Source organism: Neolamprologus brichardi, chromosome 14 (genome assembly GCF_056152115.1).
Source record: "Neolamprologus brichardi isolate AB-2024 chromosome 14, ASM5615211v1, whole genome shotgun sequence".
NCBI lineage: Eukaryota > Metazoa > Chordata > Actinopteri > Cichliformes > Cichlidae > Neolamprologus > Neolamprologus brichardi.
Window position 1 is genome coordinate 23,399,209 of NC_142117.1, and position 22,315 is coordinate 23,421,523.

The following is a 22,315-nucleotide window of genomic DNA, read 5'->3' on the forward strand; positions in this document are numbered from 1 at the left end:
TGGTTTTCTGGTGAAGATATCGTTATCGTTAACACCTTTTAGAAATCAAATTACAATATCTTATTTTGTGGGTGCTTAGTTAAAGAGCCTCAAAAACCTCTATAGCAAATTGCAAACGAGTGTAAGTAGACATAAATAGTGCAAGAAACGCAGTCTATCTATCTATCTATCTATCTATCTATCTATCTATCTATCTATCTATCTATCTATCTATCTATGCAACCTGCGTAAAATCAAATTTAAAGAGTTACAACGATTTTTCATGATGATTATCCTAGCTGGATAAGCAGAAATGATGTCTGCAGAGATAAACTGGGCATGGGGGGTACACCGAAATTTCCCGGTGGCTTGTGGGTCGTTTTGGCGTGTTATGATCTGTCACATTGACCAGCAAACACATTCAGAACCACGGAGAATTCAAGCTGCAGGTACGGCTCTCACAGCCAGATTTACCAAGTGGTAGTAAGTTAGATACATTTGCAAGAGACAGCAATCACAAAAATGCTAAATGTGAGGGTAAAGTTATTCAGTTGATCTACAAACAATGCGCTATTTTATGTGTTACGGGGTATAACTTATTTTAATGCTTTATGCTGTCTTTCATTGGTTTGGTTTTATGGATCTTTGTATATAGTTTGCATGCTTTTATTTTGAAGTTATCGATTTTTTTTACTTCCTTCCCACACCTTGATCAAAGCAACTCTCCACAATTGCTCACACACTCACACATACAAGATGGGAGGTGAGGGCAGTCAGAGGGAGAAGAGTCACAGAGCATGTACAGAAGTGAAGCATGCATTAAGACTGCATGGTGCATAGAGCAACAGGATAGAAAAGCCACACAGATTCCAAGGACACTGGCCCTTGAACAGGCAGACATGAGCAAACATCAACCTACCAAAAAAAAAAAAGAAAAAGAAAAAAAAAACCAAAACTCTGGTTTTACCCATGTATTTTCCTCCCAAAGCAGCTATATATATGGTAATATTAGCAATTAGTAATTATGAATTACTCTGGGCTGGTTGGCTTTGAAGTCCTAAGAACAGAGACTCAGATGGCTTGCAGGATTTATCCAGAGGAGAACTGCCTTATTACAAAGTATTAAAAACTTGAAATCTGTGTACAACAGCTGACATATACACGCTGTAAAAGAACACACAACACTCTTTATTCCATATCCTGAAGAGTTCTTGTGTTACTAAAGATGATTGGGTACCACCGAAAATACTAACATCATGACATTAATATGTGCTTTTTAAAAAAAAGAGATAAGAAGATAAGATAAGATAGAACTTTATTAATCCCTCGGGTGGGTTCCTCTGGGAAATTCGGTTTCCAAATAGCACAGCACCAACAGAAGTTACAGAATGTGAGCAGAATACCATATATACACATATAAAAATACAGAGACATATATAAATAAAGAGTATACAAAAGGGATAAATAGAATAAATAGGAATAAGAATACAAGGGAATTGCACATTTCAAGTATTGAAGTCTATTGCATCGTTGGTTATTAACAAAAAGTATTGCACAGTGAAAACGCACTACAGCTTAGTTGTCCCCCGTCCTTTGTCCTCCTGTTTCCCCTTCCTCTCTCCTCCAGAGAGGAGTTAAAGAGTTTGATGGCGTGTGGGACAAAGGAGTTTTTAAGTCTGTTGGTTCTTGTCTTTGGGAGAAGCAACCTGTCACTGAACAGACTCCTCTGGTTGTTTATGGCCGTGTGCAGAGGATGCCCAGCATTGTCCATAAAAATATATATTAGCCAACATGACATGTGGCAGCACAGCAGAAAAAAACAAGCCCTCCATACAAAGCCCTACATTAAATTCAGTCAAGGACATTCCATGGCTGGCCTCTAGCGAGGTTGGCTGCTTGTCACCACTGGTCCTCTGGGACTCTACCCTCTGGGCAGATGTCACCAAGATGTGTGGTTATGTGCACCCTTAGGAGCTGCAGATGGTCCGGTTCTCTTGGATCCTTTTCTGTCTTCATACAAGAATGTTTCAACATTTCACTCCCAAAAGAAATCAAAATGATCTTTTTTTTTTTTGTTTTAAAATATTTTCTGTGTTGTGAAGAAAATATGAGCTTATAACATTTGGAAATAACTGAATTCTGTTTTTCTTCTGTGTGCACCTTATGTGTGTACTTTGTGTCCGCATGGCTATCTTTGTACCACAGATATATCAGGTCTTCATTTTGCTGCTACTACAGCTGTGATGAAAAGTTGATTTTAAGTCCTGCACAGGAGTAACTGCCGTTTGTGTTGGACTCGGTTGCACCACATTGACAGCCATTTAAGTGACGGGTTCCTTGGACAAGAGGACCATTCAATTCAGTTCAATTCAATTTTGTTTATACAGCACCTAATCACAACAACAGTTACCTCAAGGTGCTGTATATTGTAAGGTGGACCTTACAATAATACATACAGAGAAAAGCCGAGCAATCATATGATGTGATCATATGATGTTCCAGTTTGTAAAGCCCATTATAAATGAGGACTGTTTGGAGGAGAGCCTGTTTGAGCCAGGTGACAGGTAGCTCAAAAGACTGACAGAAACATTTTTCCTCCTGTGTACCCAGCAGTGCAATTAGCTGATGCGATCTGCACTATTTTAATCAATAAAATAATCTTTCACTTCACAAGCACATTCAGACAACATAACAGCCCACTCCATGCACATCACACCACAAACGGAACTAAGTTTCTTACTGAAGCACGCTCGGGAATACCATCAGGAAGTCTGCAGGAAGAATAGTGTAGGGTTTTTTATGAGAGACAAGACAAATATGCTCAAATTATAAGTTTTCCCAATTTATTATCAAAACAGTTCGAATTTCAGATGAGTTTTACATGGCACCATGGACCTCCTCTCTGCCTCAGACAAAAAGGCTGCTGCACCCAGCCAGTAAACGCTTTTTATTATATGAAATAAACAGGATACTAAAACAAAAACATAAACAGGATACTAAGGTGATTGGTCAAAAGTTGGAGAAAAGCCACTCCTTATTTGACTGGAATCCAATACACGGCTTACATTTCTTCTTCTGATGCTTTCTGGACATCTCCTTATTTGGAGACACCACTTCACACATCACCATGGCAACCACCCCATCTCTGCCCTCAGGCATGTCAGACCTGCTTAAAGAGATAGGGATGTGATCTGCTTGTAGTAACCTGTGATGCTGTAAACGTTTTAGTTGTGTTTGGGAAATGAGAGAACATTTTATTACATAAAATAGTGTTGATCGCATCTTGCCAACATCTGCTTTGCCTGCTGATGGCACATTTTCACCTCACCCTGGCCTGGTGAGGAAAAGCTGGAAACCAGCTTATCTGTCTGGTGACACAAACGGGTTCTCCTCCCTAAGGTGCTATGCAAACCTGAACACTACGGCTAACAGCTGGATTTTGAATGCAGTTAGCCAATCAGTGAACAGCCACTTGCTACTACAGAGACAGACAGTGAAAGTGAAGTATATCCTCAGTTTCTTAACATAACACTCATTGTTGCAGCCAGGGGCAGCACAGACATTATCCCCTTACATTTTTAGTTTTAGTGTTGTTATTTTCCTCTGAGTTATCAAGTATGTGACTACTTAGCTAACATAAATTAATATGTCTTTCATATCGATAAGGCAACCAAATCTTGAAACTGATAAGCTTCTACACACCGCTTGACATATGCTGATAATGAAAGTACTTTGATTTTTCCATGTTCTTTATGCAAATAAGTTTTGGGTTGCAAGGGCATGTGTAAAAGCCCCATGCTAGGTACATCCCTTGACAGTGTATACAGTGTTTACTGCTTTTAGTCTTGTGTTTTTTTCTTTACTTTCAATTGGTCCCATCCTATCCAAAACTCAAACACTATTCCTGAAATTCCTCAATCTTCTTTCTTTATTTGTGAAGCTCAATTTCAATTTTGATGAGCCTGTTATGGAATTTGTTGACTGGTTTTGCTTGGCACAATGGGGCTTGTGTCCAACCAATAAGATGATCCAAGATCAGGTACTAGTGGTTTTAAGACTGTCCACTTTCTAACTGACTACACCCAAAGGTTATGCTTGCATCTGAATCTTGATCATCCTTGTGGGACTCTGGCATGTAGTTCTCCCCTGTGATCATCTTTTCGTCCAATATTTGAGTTCTGAATGTGATAAACCGTTCTTCTTAAACATTACATTTACATAGTGATCAATACTTTAGGCTGGTTAAAAGGAAGGGTCTATTCTAGCCCTGCAGTAGTTTTCAATACTCAAACACAACCTTCCACTCTTTAGACTGGAGATAATTTATCTGAATTTCTGGAGCCACTGCCACTCCAATTTGAGGCCTTCTCCAAAATGCAGCCTAAATTCATGCTCACGCTCTCCACTATTTTCTAGTAGAAACCTTGTTGAACCTAAATGAGGATGTGGTCCTAGCCAGTGCAATGTCTTTAACTTACTGCTCAAGTGTTACTGAACTGAGAAAAATCCTAAGCATATTTTTGCAAGTTTCTTTAGCACCAATGAGGGGGAAAATAAAAGACTACGCAATATGGCGCGATCTCTCACTGAACAAAATAAGCAGTGTTAAACTTTATTTGGTCATCTTTTTACTTTACTGAGACATTAGATGTCTCACCTTTGCATTCATGGCCAAGCCACTTGAGGGAGGATATAGGTCCCACACACTGCACTTATCCAAACAGTACATTATTGTGCACACCAGATGATTATTTTGCCACCATCAGCAAAATGTTGTAATATTTATTTGTGTTGAAGAGGCTACTTATAATCCCCTTAATTCCAGGATCAAAGTTGAATGCAATTTACCCTTTAATGTTTTCAGCTGGGCTCATTTTAAGTGGGACTTTAAAGGAGCTTTTTGTGGTTATGTAGTTGTCTTTCGGCTGTTCTTGAAACTATTAAAACAATAACAAATAAACAACTTTTAAAATTCTTTAATGAATATCCCTGTAAACTTGGTGTATTTACGCTCTGTTTGCTTGGATTTTTGGGCTTCCCTGTATTTTCTATTTGTTCAATGAAGTTTGTTTTATTTGTTTATTCTACTCAGTATCCCTATCTCAAATTATTCCCAAAAACTTTTAATTGACAAAATACAAATGCAGAGCAGCAGAATTGATCATTTTAAAAAATTTAAATGAACTCGGTCTCGGTTGCCAGTCTCAGCCGGTGGGGAGCCAGACCCGCTTGCGATTGAGGATAATTACACTGTGTGTGTGTGTGTGTGTGTGTGTGTGTGTGTGTGTGTGTGTGTGTGTGTGTGTCGGAGGACGCGCCAGTGGCCCTGGGACCTCAGGTGGTGGGTCGTTTTCACACTTTCTTTTGTACAGCACCGGGTGGGCTGCAGTGATTTTCTTTTTGGGTCCACGGCTGCTGGTAAGTCCAAGTTCCATTATTGTTGAATCTTGGGTTTTAATATTTTATTTATTTTTACTATAAATAAAACTGTTTTAATATTGGAGCCAACCTGCCTCAGTGTGCATCCTTGAATCTGTGCGGCCTCCTCCCAGACCACATTACATTTAATTGAATGGATTTTTTAAGAATTGTATTGACTCTTTAGGAATTACAGCCTTAAGAATTGTAATACAGTGGTATGAAAAAGTGTTTTCCCCATTCTTAATTTCCTATTTATTTGTATGTTTGTCAAGATGGTAAACATACAAACACAATTAAACACACATGCAGTTTCTAAATGAAGTTATTTATTATTAAGGGAAAAAAATCCAAACCTTCATGGCTCTCTGTAAAAAGGCGATTGCCCCTAAACCTAATAACTGGAGTCTTTTACAGCTCAGTAAATGACTTTTGGCCCACTCATCTTGAATCTTAGAGTTGTTGTAATTCGGCCACATTTGAGGGTTTTCGATCACCGCCTCTTTAAGGTCATGCCACAGCATCTCAATAGATTTAGGTCAGGACTTTGACTAGGGCACGCCAAAAATCCTCAGAGAATGGCTAGAGGTGAGTAGGTATTTCAGTGGGGTGTGCTTACTTGCAGGTAGAGGTTTAGCACAGGAGAGGGTGACTGTAAAAGTGGCCACCGGGGGTTGAGCACGTGAGAGGAGATGGTCCAATTCCAGGAGGTCCAGAGGGGGGAAGGTCTAAGGGAGACATTACAGGGCAGCAGGGCAGGAGGGCAGGCCACGGAACGAGAAAAAAAAGTTTAATATTTCCTACAACAACCTTTGTGTCAGAAATTGACGTGTTTGCCTCCGCTCAGCAGCAAAGGCGGTCCTTCCTATTTCCTTTCCTTTATTTGTTTTTGAAGTTAGTTGTTGAAGTTAATGACTGGATTGTTTTGAAATTAAATAACTACTCTCATATAAACACCATTGTTAAAAAGGTAAAATGATTTAGTAATGTAGGTATCCCTAGCAGATAACCATTTGTTCAATGTATTTCTGTCTGACTGGGGTACAGCAGGGCATCAGTTGTCCACACTTTGCTCACCTCTCTTTTTTTGCACAGTAATCATGAAACAGTGGTATATATGCTTACTGTGGAAATTGTTTTAACATTTCTATCTGAAAATCTGCAAACCTGTACAAAATTACACTATATTCAAACAAACATACAATAATAATCAAATATATAGTTCCACTACTAACTTGGCAACCTCTTAAATTGAACTATTAGAATTTTTTTGAATTGGTTCCAGTACAGGAACCAGAATGATGGAAGGGAACTGCTTCTATTCCTTTTCTCATTATACAACACCCATTCTCTGTAACTTCCTTGTGATTTTCCTCAGGCAAGTGATATTGTGGGAAGGTTCACTAAAAATAGAAATATCTCAGATGTTTTTCTCATTAGTCTAATTATTCTTAAAAGGTCACCATGATGCCCTAGTAGATGTTGGTAAATTGTACGTGATACCCACATGTTGCACAATGCTCTTGTATGCTATGTCCATCTAAAGATAACAGGGGCATTAGCAGCCTCAGATCAACAACACATCATGCCATTTCACTTTTCATTTAACAGAATCCATAAGCCAAAATGCAGACATAAATAGACCCTAGACTCAAAGTGGAGATGAGCCAACCACAAACTAATATATTAACTAATATAAACTAACCAATTTATTCTACCACACTGGATTTTAAATTGAAAACCAAGAAGTGAACTTTCAATAAGAGAGTAAGATGTCAATGCAACTTAACGGGCACATCGTTAGGCTGAAAAACAAAATCAACTCTACAGTGCATTCAAAAAGTATTCACAGCACTTCAGTAGTTACTGAAGTAGTAAGTAATTTTTCACCTGAGAATTTGACACACAATACTTCATAATGACAAAGTGAACAGAGTTTGCTTGAAATTGTTACAAAGGTGTTTAAAACGAATAATAATAAATAAATAAATAGATTCCCCACTTGCGCTGAGGGCGGTCTATATCCTTCAAGCTTGGGTCCTCTAGCAGCTCAGTATCGTTGCTCGTCCTGCATTAGAACTGCACTCTTCTGGATGTTGATCCTGGGATTTGCTGGAGCTACTTACCCAGTTTAGAGGTCACTGCCACAAGTGCTCCGACTACATACTCAGAATAACTACTAACATTAAATAACCTACCACAAAATAACTATTTAAAAAAACTATTTAAATATATTTACATGATTAAATTGCTTTATTTTACCATCATGCAATTCTGTTATTCCAACTTAATGTACTTAAAATGGACCAACTTAATCAATTAATGATGAATCAACTCATTTACTGCAGTTGAGTCCAACTTAATTTAATTCCGCTGATCCAACCCACGCAAATTATGTTAGTCGAACAGAATTATTGCATCTAATAGAAAGCCATTTATTAATGTGGAAATCCTTTTTATGATTATTTTAAATTCATTTAAAGTGATATCTTTTGGAGTGTTCAACAAAGTCTAGAGTCTGGTTAACATTAAAAAAAAATCTTTTTTTTCCTCCACTTTGATCAGTTTTTAACAAAATTCACGTAGCTGTCGCTCCATCCATCCTCTTCCACTTGTCCTGAAAGGACAAGTGGAAGTGGAAGTTTGTCATTAAATTTGACAAACTGAACACATTCTGTACTGTACAGGAGACATGGCACAAGATTGATTGACAATGGCCTACAGCCGATCAGGTCACAGAACATAATGCACTGTAAAAAAAAAAAAAACAAAAAAAAAAAACATTCAAAATTGTCACGGTCCTGGGTCAGTGACCCAGTGTTTTGAGTTTCTTGTGCCTCTGAGTTTTGTGTATTATGTTCTTAGTTCACTTTGTTGTCCCAGCTTATTCTTTAGTGTAGTGTCTTTGTTTGGTTTTCTTGTATTCTGTTTAGTTCTCTGAGTATTTAGTAGCTCCCCTCTTGCTGTGTGGATCTCCCTGTGTCTCCCTTGTGAGTTTAGTTTGTGAGTTTAGTTTGAGTTTCCAGTTTAGTTTACTTTGTACGCCTTTCTCCCGCCAGCAAATAAAGCTGAGTTCTTTGTGTTTAAACCTCGTGCCTGAGTGTCTGCATTTTGGGTCCAACTTCTGCCTGCCGCACAGCGATACATGACAGAACGACGCGACCAGTAATGGATCCAGTGGACTCACCGTGGAAGCGCAGCTCCCGTTTTGACGGGACCCGGCTGGCGCTTGGAGGGCCTCCGTGCTGCCGTTCCGCGCTAGCAGCTTCCTCCCCGCGGACGCCCTGGTCTCGCAGAAGACGCTCCAGCCGGTCCCGGGAGGATTACTACGAGCCTGCCAGCAACCAGCTTACGCCTGCTCAGGCATTCTATAAAATGTTAGGGATTGTTATCGTGCCACCCGACTCACCCAGCGTTTCCACATCACCGCAGAAGCAGCCGCCTGCAGCTCCGTCAGCTGATCAGCAGCCGCCTGCAGCTCCGTCAGCTGATCAGCAGCCGCCTGCAGCTCAGTGTCCAGTGTTTTCTGCCCAGCAACAACGGACAACGACTGCCACAAAGCAGCCGTCTCAGATTCACCCACCGGAGGTTTCACGGCCTGACCCCCCAGAGGTTTTTCCCTGCCTGTCGGAGCCGTCAGCGGTGGGGAGGAAACATTCGCGCCACCGGCGCTTCACCCCACAGCCGGATTCAGGGACCCCTGTGCGACCAGCTGTGGTGAGTTTTATGGACGCTGGTGCTTCTGGGACTGTGTTTTCTGGGGCTGTTCATGGGGAGAGTAGAGACAGTTCACGGCGCTTACCTACCTTCGTGGTAACTGACCTCTCACAAGTTGGCATTTTCAAAGCATCCATTCCACTACCAACTCCAGTCTCACCTCAACCAGTACATCAGCCTTTAGCCAGTTCATTAGCCCAGCCTGCATCTATTCCATTAGCCCGGTCACCCGCTCCCTCCATACTGGAGGCTGTGTCTGTGCCACCCATTTTGAATCCCGTTCCTAGCACCCATTTTAAGCGGAGAGACAAACCCATTAAAACCACTCTAGTTTCTCAGAAACTGCCTAATTTAGAGACTGTTATTCGCCCCCGGGCCTCCCCAGAGGCTGAGTTTCTGCCTTCAGCCGACTCTGGACCCCTGGAGGCCAAGACTCCTGCTAAGAACTGCACCGTGCCAGCGCTGCCTGGGCAAAGCCAGTGCCCTGCGCAGTTTCAGTTACTGGTGTCTCTGCCAGAGGCCCGTGCGCCTGCTGGTTCTGTTCTGTGCCTGCCAGAGGTCCCCGCGCCTGCTGGTTTTGTCCTGTGTGTTCCAGGGGCCCCTGTGCCCACTGGTCATGAGACTGTTCTCGCTGGAGGGCCCGAGGAGCCCGTCCAGCCTCCTGCTTCGCCAGCTGGAGGGCCCGAGGAGCCCGTCCAGCCTCCTGCTTCGCCAGCTGGAGGGCCCGAGGAGCCCGTCCAGCCTCCTGCTTCGCCAGCTGGGGGGCCCGAGGAGCCCGTCCAGCCACCAGCTGCTCCACCAGCGGCCGCATCCACGCCTGCAGCAGCAGCCGCATCCACTGTTTCGTCCACGCCGCCGCCTGCTGCAGCGCCTCCGTCTCCGGCTTCCACGCTGCCGCCAGCTGCAGCCTCGGAGTCTCCACCCACGCCAGCTGCAGCCTCGGAGTCTCCACCCACGCCAGCTGCAGCCTCGGAGTCTCCACCCACGCCAGCTGCAGCCTCGGAGTCTCCACCAGTGTTGGGTAAGTTACTTTAAAATAGTAACTTAGTTACATTACTAGTTACTTCTATCAAAAGTAACTCAGTTACTTCAAGTTACTCGTTACTTTCAAAGTAACTAGTTACTAGGGAAAGTAACTTTGGTTTTACTCAGAATTCTCTTGTTAATGTGTTGCTTCCACAACTTTGCCAGTTTTCTAGCTTGCTTACTTGCCACAAGTGCACTGTGCCACCTACCAATAGAAAGGAAAAGATAATACATATTTCCATGAGAGAAATCCCACGCCTGGACCGTCATTGACTGCTGCCATGATTCTAGCCTACGTCACAGCGTCATGTGCGCCTTTTACATCCAACACAAAAACTGCAGTCGTGGTGCTTTGATTGTACTCAGAACTCAGAAATTCTGCCTTCTGAATAGGAAGATGTAGGTAACACCAGACTGCAGATGAGCTGCATACAGAGCTGGACGGGGACAAAAAATCGGCCCGGGCATTTTGACTAGAGACCGGCCATTATAGGAAAAATCATAAAGCCTTTGAATGAAAACAAACGCTGTTGTGACAGTAATGTTCACTGTTTTGATGGTATATATGCATCAATCGTTTGTTGTAAGATTCAGATAATTATTTTTTAAAAGCTAGACATTTTAAATGAGAATAAGAAAGAAAAGTATTTCTTTGTGCCCACCTCTCCCTGTTAATGCCCCACCTGGCGCCCCTGGCAAAACTTTGCTAGCTCTGCTCCTGCACAGTTACCAGCTGTCAGCTACCTAAAAAGGATCCTGGGGTTATCTGTCTCTCAGAAACAGTTCATAACTTCCCTTCAACTCATTTATGTCACCTAAAAGGTAAACCTGTATCTCCATCACCTGTTCAGCTCTGATGATTCAGTAAGGACATCTCCTGGTTTCATGTTTCCCTCTCACCAGATAAACAAACCGACATCATGACCAGCAGCTTTTTTGCAGCTGTGGCTCCAGCAAACATCAGCTGATACTAGGAATTAATATTAAATAAATTCTAACAACAGCTGATCAAGCTTAAACGTGCTGCTGTTGTTTAACGCGACATCGGCTGGTTTCCTCTTTCTGGCGCAAAGTGGGCGATAAACAAACAAGAGAGCCGATCTGCTGATCATTGATCAGTTTTCATGATTGAAGTAGAAACGGGAGAGGGAGGGGAATGAAAGAAGAAGAGGCAGCTGTGCTGCAAAGACACAGAATAACTGCAGCTTTGTGCCTTTTTCAATGTAGCCGAATTACGGGACAAACTGTTCCTTTTCACGTCAATAAGAAACGCGTAATATTTTCTCTGAATACCAGACGGGACGATTGGCAACTCTAATAACTTATGAACAAAATAAAGTTCAACATCGTTAACATCATAGCACCCACCCAGCTGTATAGAAACTCCGTCATGCTAGCTAGTACGCAGTACGGAAAAAGTCAGCATAACAAAAATAAACTCCACCTAAACTTGGTTTATATCTGACCCAGATAGACTGCAGGTCATAACTTCTTACCTGAAGTTCAGTTCACACTTGGACCGGCGGCCGCCTTGGGTCTCTTTTCCTTCTCTTCCACCTGCTGGCCTCCAACACTTGCTAATGTTATTGAATCTGTGGAAGCTCCGCGATAGCCACCACACGAAGTAACGAGTAACGACCCTATCTAAATCCCAGTAACGACTAACGCGTTCCTGATTTTGGCATAATAACTAGTTACTGTGCTCGTTACCACAATAATAACGTAGTTACTGTAACGCGTTACTTAATAACGCGTTAGTCCCAACAACCTTCCTATTTCCTTTCCTTTATTTGTTTTTGAAGTTAGTTGTTGAAGTTAATGACTGGATTGTTTTGAAATTAAATAACTACTCTCATATAAACACCATTGTTAAAAAGGTAAAATGATTTAGTAATGTAGGTATCCCTAGCAGATAACCATTTGTTCAATGTATTTCTGTCTGACTGGGGTACAGCAGGGCATCAGTTGTCCACACTTTGCTCACCTCTCTTTTTTTGCACAGTAATCATGAAACAGTGGTATATATGCTTACTGTGGAAATTGTTTTAACATTTCTATCTGAAAATCTGCAAACCTGTACAAAATTACACTATATTCAAACAAACATACAATAATAATCAAATATATAGTTCCACTACTAACTTGGCAACCTCTTAAATTGAACTATTAGAATTTTTTTGAATTGGTTCCAGTACAGGAACCAGAATGATGGAAGGGAACTGCTTCTATTCCTTTTCTCATTATACAACACCCATTCTCTGTAACTTCCTTGTGATTTTCCTCAGGCAAGTGATATTGTGGGAAGGTTCACTAAAAATAGAAATATCTCAGATGTTTTTCTCATTAGTCTAATTATTCTTAAAAGGTCACCATGATGCCCTAGTAGATGTTGGTAAATTGTACGTGATACCCACATGTTGCACAATGCTCTTGTATGCTATGTCCATCTAAAGATAACAGGGGCATTAGCAGCCTCAGATCAACAACACATCATGCCATTTCACTTTTCATTTAACAGAATCCATAAGCCAAAATGCAGACATAAATAGACCCTAGACTCAAAGTGGAGATGAGCCAACCACAAACTAATATATTAACTAATATAAACTAACCAATTTATTCTACCACACTGGATTTTAAATTGAAAACCAAGAAGTGAACTTTCAATAAGAGAGTAAGATGTCAATGCAACTTAACGGGCACATCGTTAGGCTGAAAAACAAAATCAACTCTACAGTGCATTCAAAAAGTATTCACAGCACTTCAGTAGTTACTGAAGTAGTAAGTAATTTTTCACCTGAGAATTTGACACACAATACTTCATAATGACAAAGTGAACAGAGTTTGCTTGAAATTGTTACAAAGGTGTTTAAAACGAATAATAATAAATAAATAAATAGATTCCCCACTTGCGCTGAGGGCGGTCTATATCCTTCAAGCTTGGGTCCTCTAGCAGCTCAGTATCGTTGCTCGTCCTGCATTAGAACTGCACTCTTCTGGATGTTGATCCTGGGATTTGCTGGAGCTACTTACCCAGTTTAGAGGTCACTGCCACAAGTGCTCCGACTACATACTCAGAATAACTACTAACATTAAATAACCTACCACAAAATAACTATTTAAAAAAACTATTTAAATATATTTACATGATTAAATTGCTTTATTTTACCATCATGCAATTCTGTTATTCCAACTTAATGTACTTAAAATGGACCAACTTAATCAATTAATGATGAATCAACTCATTTACTGCAGTTGAGTCCAACTTAATTTAATTCCGCTGATCCAACCCACGCAAATTATGTTAGTCGAACAGAATTATTGCATCTAATAGAAAGCCATTTATTAATGTGGAAATCCTTTTTATGATTATTTTAAATTCATTTAAAGTGATATCTTTTGGAGTGTTCAACAAAGTCTAGAGTCTGGTTAACATTAAAAAAAAATCTTTTTTTTCCTCCACTTTGATCAGTTTTTAACAAAATTCACGTAGCTGTCGCTCCATCCATCCTCTTCCACTTGTCCTGAAAGGACAAGTGGAAGTGGAAGTTTGTCATTAAATTTGACAAACTGAACACATTCTGTACTGTACAGGAGACATGGCACAAGATTGATTGACAATGGCCTACAGCCGATCAGGTCACAGAACATAATGCACTGTAAAAAAAAAAAAAAAAAAAAAAAACATTCAAAATTGTCACGGTCCTGGGTCAGTGACCCAGTGTTTTGAGTTTCTTGTGCCTCTGAGTTTTTTGTATTATGTTCTTAGTTCACTTTGTTGTCCCAGCTTATTCTTTAGTGTAGTGTCTTTGTTTGGTTTTCTTGTATTCTGTTTAGTTCTCTGAGTATTTAGTAGCTCCCCTCTTGCTGTGTGGATCTCCCTTGTGAGTTTAGTTTGTGAGTTTAGTTTGAGTTTCCAGTTTAGTTTACTTTGTGCGCCTTTCTCCCGCCAGCAAATAAAGCTGAGTTCTTTGTGTTTAAACCTCGTGCCTGAGTGTCTGCATTTTGGGTCCAACTCCTGCCTGCCGCACAGCGATACATGACAGAAATTGCACAAAAAAATCTGTGCATCAGCGAGCCTGCGAAAAGTGAATCGCGTTATAGCGAGGGACCACTGTACTCTAATTCCAACTGATGCATTGAGAAAGTAGAAAGTATAGTCCCTTAAGACCCAGCTGAATGCTTAAGTCAGGATCAGTATGAAAGTTATAAATATTTTCCAGAACATTCTTGCTGCCTAGCTGCCTCTTTTAGAAATCACCAAAGTAACTCATCTGCCTCAATCTCGCCCTATCTGTAGTATCCTCCTCTGTCCTCTGATTTCAAGATTTCAAACCACAGGAAAATCACTGGGTTATAAGAAGCAGAAAAGCATGCACACATAGGAGAAGTATGGTATTGCTATTCATTGCAGTTTAACCTGTCAAGGACAAAAACATGAAGTGCATAGCACTGTTGCCCTCATAGAGTTTGCATGTTTCCAGCCTCCCTGAAACCAGGAATCTTTGATCGCTAGAAGCGTGACTCTGAACTGCTGTACTGTATGTTTTAGTTTTCTCCCCAACAAACACAACAATGTCGATGAAACGTTTTCCACCATCATAGGCACCTGCAGTAGCACCCAAAAGGCAGAGGAAGATGCTAACCACCGCACAAAAAGTTGGACTTCTGGACATGCTAAAGGAAGGGGGAAGTTACCTATTTTTCAGACCATAAGGCACACTGCATTGAGAGGCGCAAATCATTCTTCTTGCTTCCTCCACTTACGTACCATTGATTCCTTAGTGTTAAATTCTCTTACAGCTGCACTATTCCCATGTTCTGGAACTGAAAACAGGTTTTGATTCATTCTATAATATTGGACTTATTTTTCTACAAAGGTTTGAACTTTGAGAGAGTTTAAACTAGAGAGAAAAGTGTGAAAATGTTCATGCCCGTCTGAGAAAAGTGTATAAAGTGTGTAGTGAGGGGTTATAAAACATCTATAATAATTGTAAAAAATAAAGCTAGCTACTTCGCGGATTCCACCTATCATGCGTTATTTTTAGAACCTAACTCCCGCGATAAACGAGGAACCGCTGTATATATAATATACTTTCTGTATAAAAGATTGTACATGGGAACAACAGGTCAAAGACAACAGAGTGATCACAGTTGAACTGGGCGAATTAATCTTTCATGTATAGAATAATTTTGACATTTAATACCGTTTGATCACTCTGCCTTCAAGATTATAGTTCAATGTATTAGAAAGTGGTTTAAATAAACTTAAATATATAAAAAATTTAGTACAACAGTCAAAACCTCCTTTGGAAAATCTATGTTGTGTTCCTCTTTGTGGTTCCACCAATCACCAGTAGATTGCCTTCAACTTAATTCTGCTTTCTTACTTCTCCTAATTCAAGTCTTAAAATTTGTCTCCATAGTATGCAAATGTCAGTGAGTTCTGTTGTCCACATGTGACCAGTATATAGCCACATATATAAATCGTAGTTAGATAGATTGGCAATATTCATCTTGGCTACTGTATTTAAGATGGTGGTGCAAAAAACTGGCCCCAGTCTTATGTATTTTTAATGGATTCATTTTAAGCCCTTGAACTACATCAGTTTGTTGGAAGACAGAATTAGACAATAATAAATGTGCATTCATGAGTACAATATTGTTTTCTTTAATAAATCAACTCAAAAAATGACAGATTTCAGCAACTTCTAATAAATATACAGTACAAAAAATGGCAAACCTTTACCCTGGGTCAACTGAACCATATGAACTGGAAGAACAACCAACTTTGACTTTATAGAAAAATTAAATAAAAATACACGGATAGCACCAAACATTCACAGAGAAATATTTATAAAATTGCATCTGTCTTATATTGCAGAGGAAAAGGGACAGAAGTGCAGAAGTGGCTCAATAAACCTAAGTACATATCCTGAACAGATTTCCATTTGTTTTGAAACCTTTGAATAGGGTCATGATTTAAAACTAGCTTCACAACCTGACGAATCTTTTTTTTGTTTGGTTTTTTTTTTTGTTTCAAAGAGAAAGGCACTTCCCAAAGTTTGACCTGGATCGGTCCAAGGTTTGTTTGAGTTTTTTTTTTAATCACCAAATTGTGTGAATTAGTGTAACTTAGTTACAGTATAGCATACAATTCAGCTCAGGAGGCACTATAACTTTATTGGGTGAGCCTGGACCCCTGGGGCTCATCCATAGTACCCACTCTGCATCTGCCAGTTACAGTAATCTATCTTTAATCACATTACGTAAATCACATTCTCGTTAAAAAGTAACTAAAGCTTACACAAAGGTGAACACAATTGGGTAGTTAAGAAGAAATAGCAATTCTTATAACATCTATGGCATTCAGAAGTAAGTGTGTATTGTTCTCTAGCTTTAGCTAGTAAAATAAAACATATGATTTATAATACATGCATACATTCAATAGTGTGGGTTTGACTTTTAGCTTTTTCATGTATGCAACAATTAAGTGGGCTCACCTTGCAGAAACACAAAAAATACAGTGGTGTACAACATTGAGCAATAGAGATTAGTGCAATACATTGATTTCATTGTGAGAAGCATCTATCCATTGCTGCAAACAGGATTCAATTTTTGTCAAGAACCTGAAAAAGGACCCTAAGACCCTGAGCAGTGCTTAAGATGACTGTGTCAATTCCAGAGAACTCTAATGAACTGGCTATTTGAAAATTTTGAGCTGTTTTTCCACTACCTTTGCTAGTAATTGTGGCTATACCTAAAGATGATCACGTTTATATCTTCTTTTTTGTTGTGTGGGTCTGTAAGGTTGAATGTCGTACTGTTACATAAAGACGGGATGGTTCCCATAAACAGTAAGAAAATACACATTGCTCATTGTTTTTTAAAAAGTAACACAAGTAAAGGCATAATTGTAACTAAAGTAATTGAAGTTTGACATTTCTTGGTGATTTTAAAGTAGTTATTACTTTCTTAATTACTTTACATTTTAAATAGTTTTATAAATAAATAATTTGTATTCATCTTATCTTTTTTTGCATTACTCTAACATGACCTTAGGTGTACCATCACACTAGTTAGACTACAGTCCCAAATAAACAGAAATCTATTTCCAAATGAGGACTCTAGCTGCTTGGCTGGGATCAATGTGCATGTCACTTTCAAGCTAGAAGCAGTTTGTACTTGCATGTTCTTGTCCTTCCATGCACTAAAATGAAAGAAATGCCCATATGGCGCTTTTAATGATTTTCTCTTCTTCTAATCTGTCCTTCAAGGAGATGACCTTTGTAACACAAGTAAGAACACAGTTGTAACTAGAATGTGAGTACTGATCTAAGGTGAACACTTGGAAAAAATGAAATGCAGTGATTGAAGAACAGACTCATGATTGAAATCAGTGAAAATATTAACGTTGTTAAAGATATAGATCTTCCCAGGAATCAGTTTAGGGGAGCTGCAGTGATCAACTATTTTCAGGGTGTACGGCAAAGACAAAGCTTTGACTTTGGCCTTCTTCCCATGGACTTTTAGCATGCTCTTAAAAACAATGCTATGCAGAGACACACTTTCCACAATCCCAATGCGCACTAAACAGAGATGCAGAACATTGCATTACAAATACACATTATTTTTTCAATGGCATTTCTTCCAATATGTGTATATATTTCACACCTTTATTGCAAAGAGTTGTTTTGTTCAGATTATTCACAGAGAGATGTCGGTATTCTGAAAAAAAAAAAGATTATAGACATATTATTGGTAGAATCTGGGCTGTGCCATCATGTTAAAATGACACAAAATGAAGTTCTACTTTGTGAGAGGACATCTAAACATATGCGACTGACCATTAATCATCTTTCTCTGATCCTGTTCTGATTCATTGATTAATGTAAGCCTCCCAGCGCAGCACGACCACAGGGTGGTGTTGTAATAGAGGTGACCACAGCATCCAAATCCTGTCTTGACAGTGTAAAGCACCTCTTTGTCCTCACCTGAGCAGCAAATCTCCTGGTTTTGAAAAGATATTATGTGTTATTGTTAGTAAAAACATAATTGTTTGCAGTCACTGTCACTGAGGCATTATGTTAATTCAGTCAGGCCACATTACATGTTAATCCAATAATCTTCCTCAGTTATCAGCTCTTTGTTACAAAAACATTGTAACATTAGCAGAGAACATTTGGCAAGCTTTTTATGGGTGCAACCCCGATATTCAACTTTGCTATTTAGAAGAGTTCCAGTTGTATAACATTCATTACATTACTAGTACTTTCAATGGCGTAGTGGGAGGGAGCTGCTGCTTTCTTAAGTTTTCCCCCAGACCTATATCAATTTATTTTCTTCAAAAAACACGCTTCATGTTCCTTCACAAAAAAAATCTAGCATTAAAACCTGCCAATCAGTTATACTAACCACTGTAGCCAAAAGTAACTTTAAATCATGTTTCGTGCCTACAACAGGCCTGTTTAAAGGGGGTGAAGCAATGGTAGGAAATACAAAATGCTTTGTTGACGCCATCAATATCACTGACTCTACCTGTGGCTTTTGCAGAATGGATCCACAGCACTGTGCATCCCCTCCATGCTCATCCAGCGTTCCTGCACACCACTTCATCTGTGGGTCTTTAATGTTGTAGGCTTTGACCCCACAGCAGTGGATGTTTCTCAGTCTGGGATGTCTGGTTGGAAAACAGAGGTATCAATTAATATCAAATATGGAGAGTGAGATGAAAAATGTAAGCTTATTGGAGCCTGAGTTATATGAGCCATTATCTATATTGATAGATTTCAGCCTGAAAGGTATTATCTTCATTTATTCAGCACAGGGTTTACACAGTGAAAGAAAAACATCGGAGCTGCAGCTTCAGGTGTCCATCAGGATCTACACAGAATGCATTTATACCCAGAGCCATTGTCAACCACACTTTCACAGCTACTACAAGTAGAAACAGACTTATGAGAGCAGCCAAGACTCAACCAGTTCAACTGATACAAAACTGAACACAAAATGAAAAACTAAAACCCAGATACAAATAGCTGCTGATTTGGGTGATAACTCTGATAACATTACAACGGTTTCCAACCCATTTATCAATACAAAATATTGAATGGTACAATAAATTAAATTCCTAAATATTTTAGTTCTTCTAAATAAATAAATCACTGGACTAGTGGCAAGCAAACAGACAGTTTTCCACAATAAATTTGATCTCAAATTGTGCCAAATACTGTCAGAGACTCAGAAAGAAGAAATTCTTTAATAATCCATGTGAAGCGCGCGCGCACACACACACACACACACACACACACACACACACACACACACACACACACACACATACACACACACAAAATCACCTGTGTCCATTGCAGCAAATCTCAACATCAGGCTGGTAAATTTCTGTCCCACAGCAGTGTTGTCCTGGGCTGCCATGAAAGTGAGAACAACACATGGTCCCTTTAGCCGGGTTGTAAGAAATACCCAACTCCGAACATTCCTCTCCATCATCTCTGTCCTCGTACAAGGTGTTATTACAACAGAGAACTCCACGTTGTGCTGAGCCTTACGGCGTCTCTCCACAGCACTGGAAGAATCAAAGATAATACAGTAACATTGCAGCGTTGTGACACAACCTGTCTCTGTAACTTAAAAATTATATTGCACATAGGTGAACACATAAATGTATTAGTTTTGGAAAATAAAAAGATGAAAAATGAAAATCAGTAATATTAAAAGCAAAGAAAAAGGGTTACAATTTTACATTAAGTACATCTAATTTCATAATGTGTCTTGTTTTAGTCTTACCAGACTTGGTATCCTTTTGCAGCAGTGGTAAGTATGCCTTTAGATGACTTTTACGCACCACATTAAAAACACCCAGTTACTTTATAAAAGGAGCGGGGTGGAGCTCCATGCTTTCTCATGGAAGCTGCATAAAAAGAACTTGCATTTCTGGAATGACTGGGACCCTGTTGTTAGCTCTATACATTTTAAAGTTATTTTAACTGACTTTAATACTGTAATGTATGTGCTAACATTTACTTAGTCAAAATCTCACTAGTATGGCCTTAATAAATGTTTCTCTCTCTTTATTAAGGAACAGTGCTTTGGTCTTCTGGCTTCATAAGGAAAGAGTGGGTTGATTTTGCCACAGACATTGTTGACTTTCACTGAAATGAAAAATTCATCTAGTTGATCAGGGTTGAAAAAAAAAGAAAAGAACAATGAAAACATTACTTGATCTATCCAAGGCTTCCATCCTGATACACATCCATCACAACAGACTTGTGTATGGGAGTTGTACACAGTGGGTGGTGTGTTCCTTTGACCTAAATAGAGAGGTGTGATGGTCAGAAGGGTGGAAAGATGAGAGAGTGCAGTGAAAAACTTATCAGAGTAAACATGTTGAGATGAATAATGTCCACAAAAGATGACTCAAAGGGTCTGAGAGAGAAGAAATTATACTTGTTCACATTCAGCATGTTTACTTGTAGCTGCATTTTCTAATACAATACCCTCTTTGATATTCACAAGTAAGAGCCTGCTTATTTTCCCATCCTTTGCACTGTACTGATGATAAAATTGAGATTTCAGCTCAGTCATGTCTGAGAAGCAATCAACAATCTGATCTTCCTTTCCTCTCCTCTGCCATGTGTTGCTTATCCACATGTTAAAAATGCTAAAATGCCAAATCATGTTTTGTTTTTCCAGCAAAAGTTGGATGTTTTATATCTTGCGAAACGTAAGCAAGAGGTGATGTAATCTCCTCAGAGGAAGGGAAAGACCCTAGTGTGGGCTTACCCATATTCACTTTTAAAACCCTTAACGTTTGGGAAAAACTCAGAAAGGCAAAACATTAGACAGATGTGGAGGAATTACCAACCACAAAAAAACTGAAGCATGTGAAGCCAAATGTGCGAAAATCAGAGTGAAAGAGAAACAGTGGGAAAGTGGAGAGAGTGGAAAACATCTCGTAAGCAAAAACTAAAAGTTGGCTGACTTTCTGGTTCAACAACATGTCATAAAGGTAACAAGTTACAGGGGTACTGCAAAGTTCATGAACCCATTCAGAGCTCCAGGCAGATTTTTAAAACAAACTAGCTGCTGTTTGCAGTTTATTGTTACGTCAGTAATCTTTTTAGTGCCTCAAATGATTATTCTCAAATTATTCTCACATCTCATTATAGTTTTTTAAAGGACTTATCAAAGAATGTCAGTGTAGGTCTCAATCATCCAGGTCATGGTAATCTAAGGAGCCTGGAAAAACAAAATGACCAGAATGGTGGAGACTGAGAGTCCCAAATATTTAAACCGTAGTGGGATTTGTCCCTTGAGAGTCATTGACCCACTATTGATCCCATACCTCATCAAGTTGTGAAAAGGGATGTGAGTCATTATTAGCAAAGGTTTCAGGTGAAACCATCATGTGACCTATTGAGGTTAACTGACTGAGTGAAGATGTGAGTGGGCGTCAAGGCCCCTGGGAAGGAAAATCAAAACTGGATTGTAGGTTACAGTCAGTTGGTGTCGTATGGAGTTTGCCCTACCAGCATGACATCTCAGTGCACTTCGAACCCAGCAAGACACTCTGGTTAATCCCAAGTACAAAATGCTCAAACACAAGCTAAACTAGTGTTTCCTACCCACCTGCTGCTCATAGGTGTGCTGTGAGAAATGATCAGGTGTATAGTGGAAGATTATGTGGTTCCACCTGATTAGTACTGTAAGCGAACGGTGTGAGTTACATTACATTACATTACATTACATACATTACATTATCTACCACTAGAGGGCAGTACAACCACCTCCTCTAATTAAATAGGTTGCCAACTGCCAGTAAAACAGAAGAAGACCAAAGAGAAATTACATAATAATCATGCTGAGTGAGACAACTCAGTGTGTAAAAGCCCTAGCATGAGTAGTGGTCTGAAGAAAGCAAAGAAGGTATACTGGGGACAAACCGAGCCAATTCTGCTATGCATGGTGCGCCGGGAAAAATGATCAATGGTGGTGTGCTGTGTGATTTTACTAATGTGAAATATATGCCATGGTTCCAAAAGATTGGGAAACGCTGCTCTACCATTTTTATTTTATTTATTTATTTTTTATTACAAAGCTTACAAAGCTTAATGATTTATAGGATGATGGAAGAAGATATGTGATAAGTTACGGT

General features: G+C 39.6%; 1 protein-coding gene across 1 annotated transcript; it reads right to left on the reverse strand.

Moving 5' to 3' along the window:
- Positions 1 to 17,475: 17,475 nt before the first annotated feature.
- Positions 17,476 to 20,445, reverse strand: LOC148098880 (uncharacterized). Its single transcript, XM_087850993.1, has 6 exons — positions 20,380 to 20,445; positions 19,500 to 19,726; positions 18,679 to 18,820; positions 17,988 to 18,150; positions 17,815 to 17,868; positions 17,476 to 17,729 (listed from the first exon to the last, which is right to left on the reverse strand). The coding sequence occupies exons 2-6, from the start codon at positions 19,592 to 19,594 to the stop codon at positions 17,476 to 17,478; spliced, it is 708 nt and encodes a 235-aa protein (XP_087707119.1). The 5' UTR covers positions 19,595 to 19,726; positions 20,380 to 20,445.
- Between the last annotated feature and the right edge of the window lie 1,870 nt (positions 20,446 to 22,315).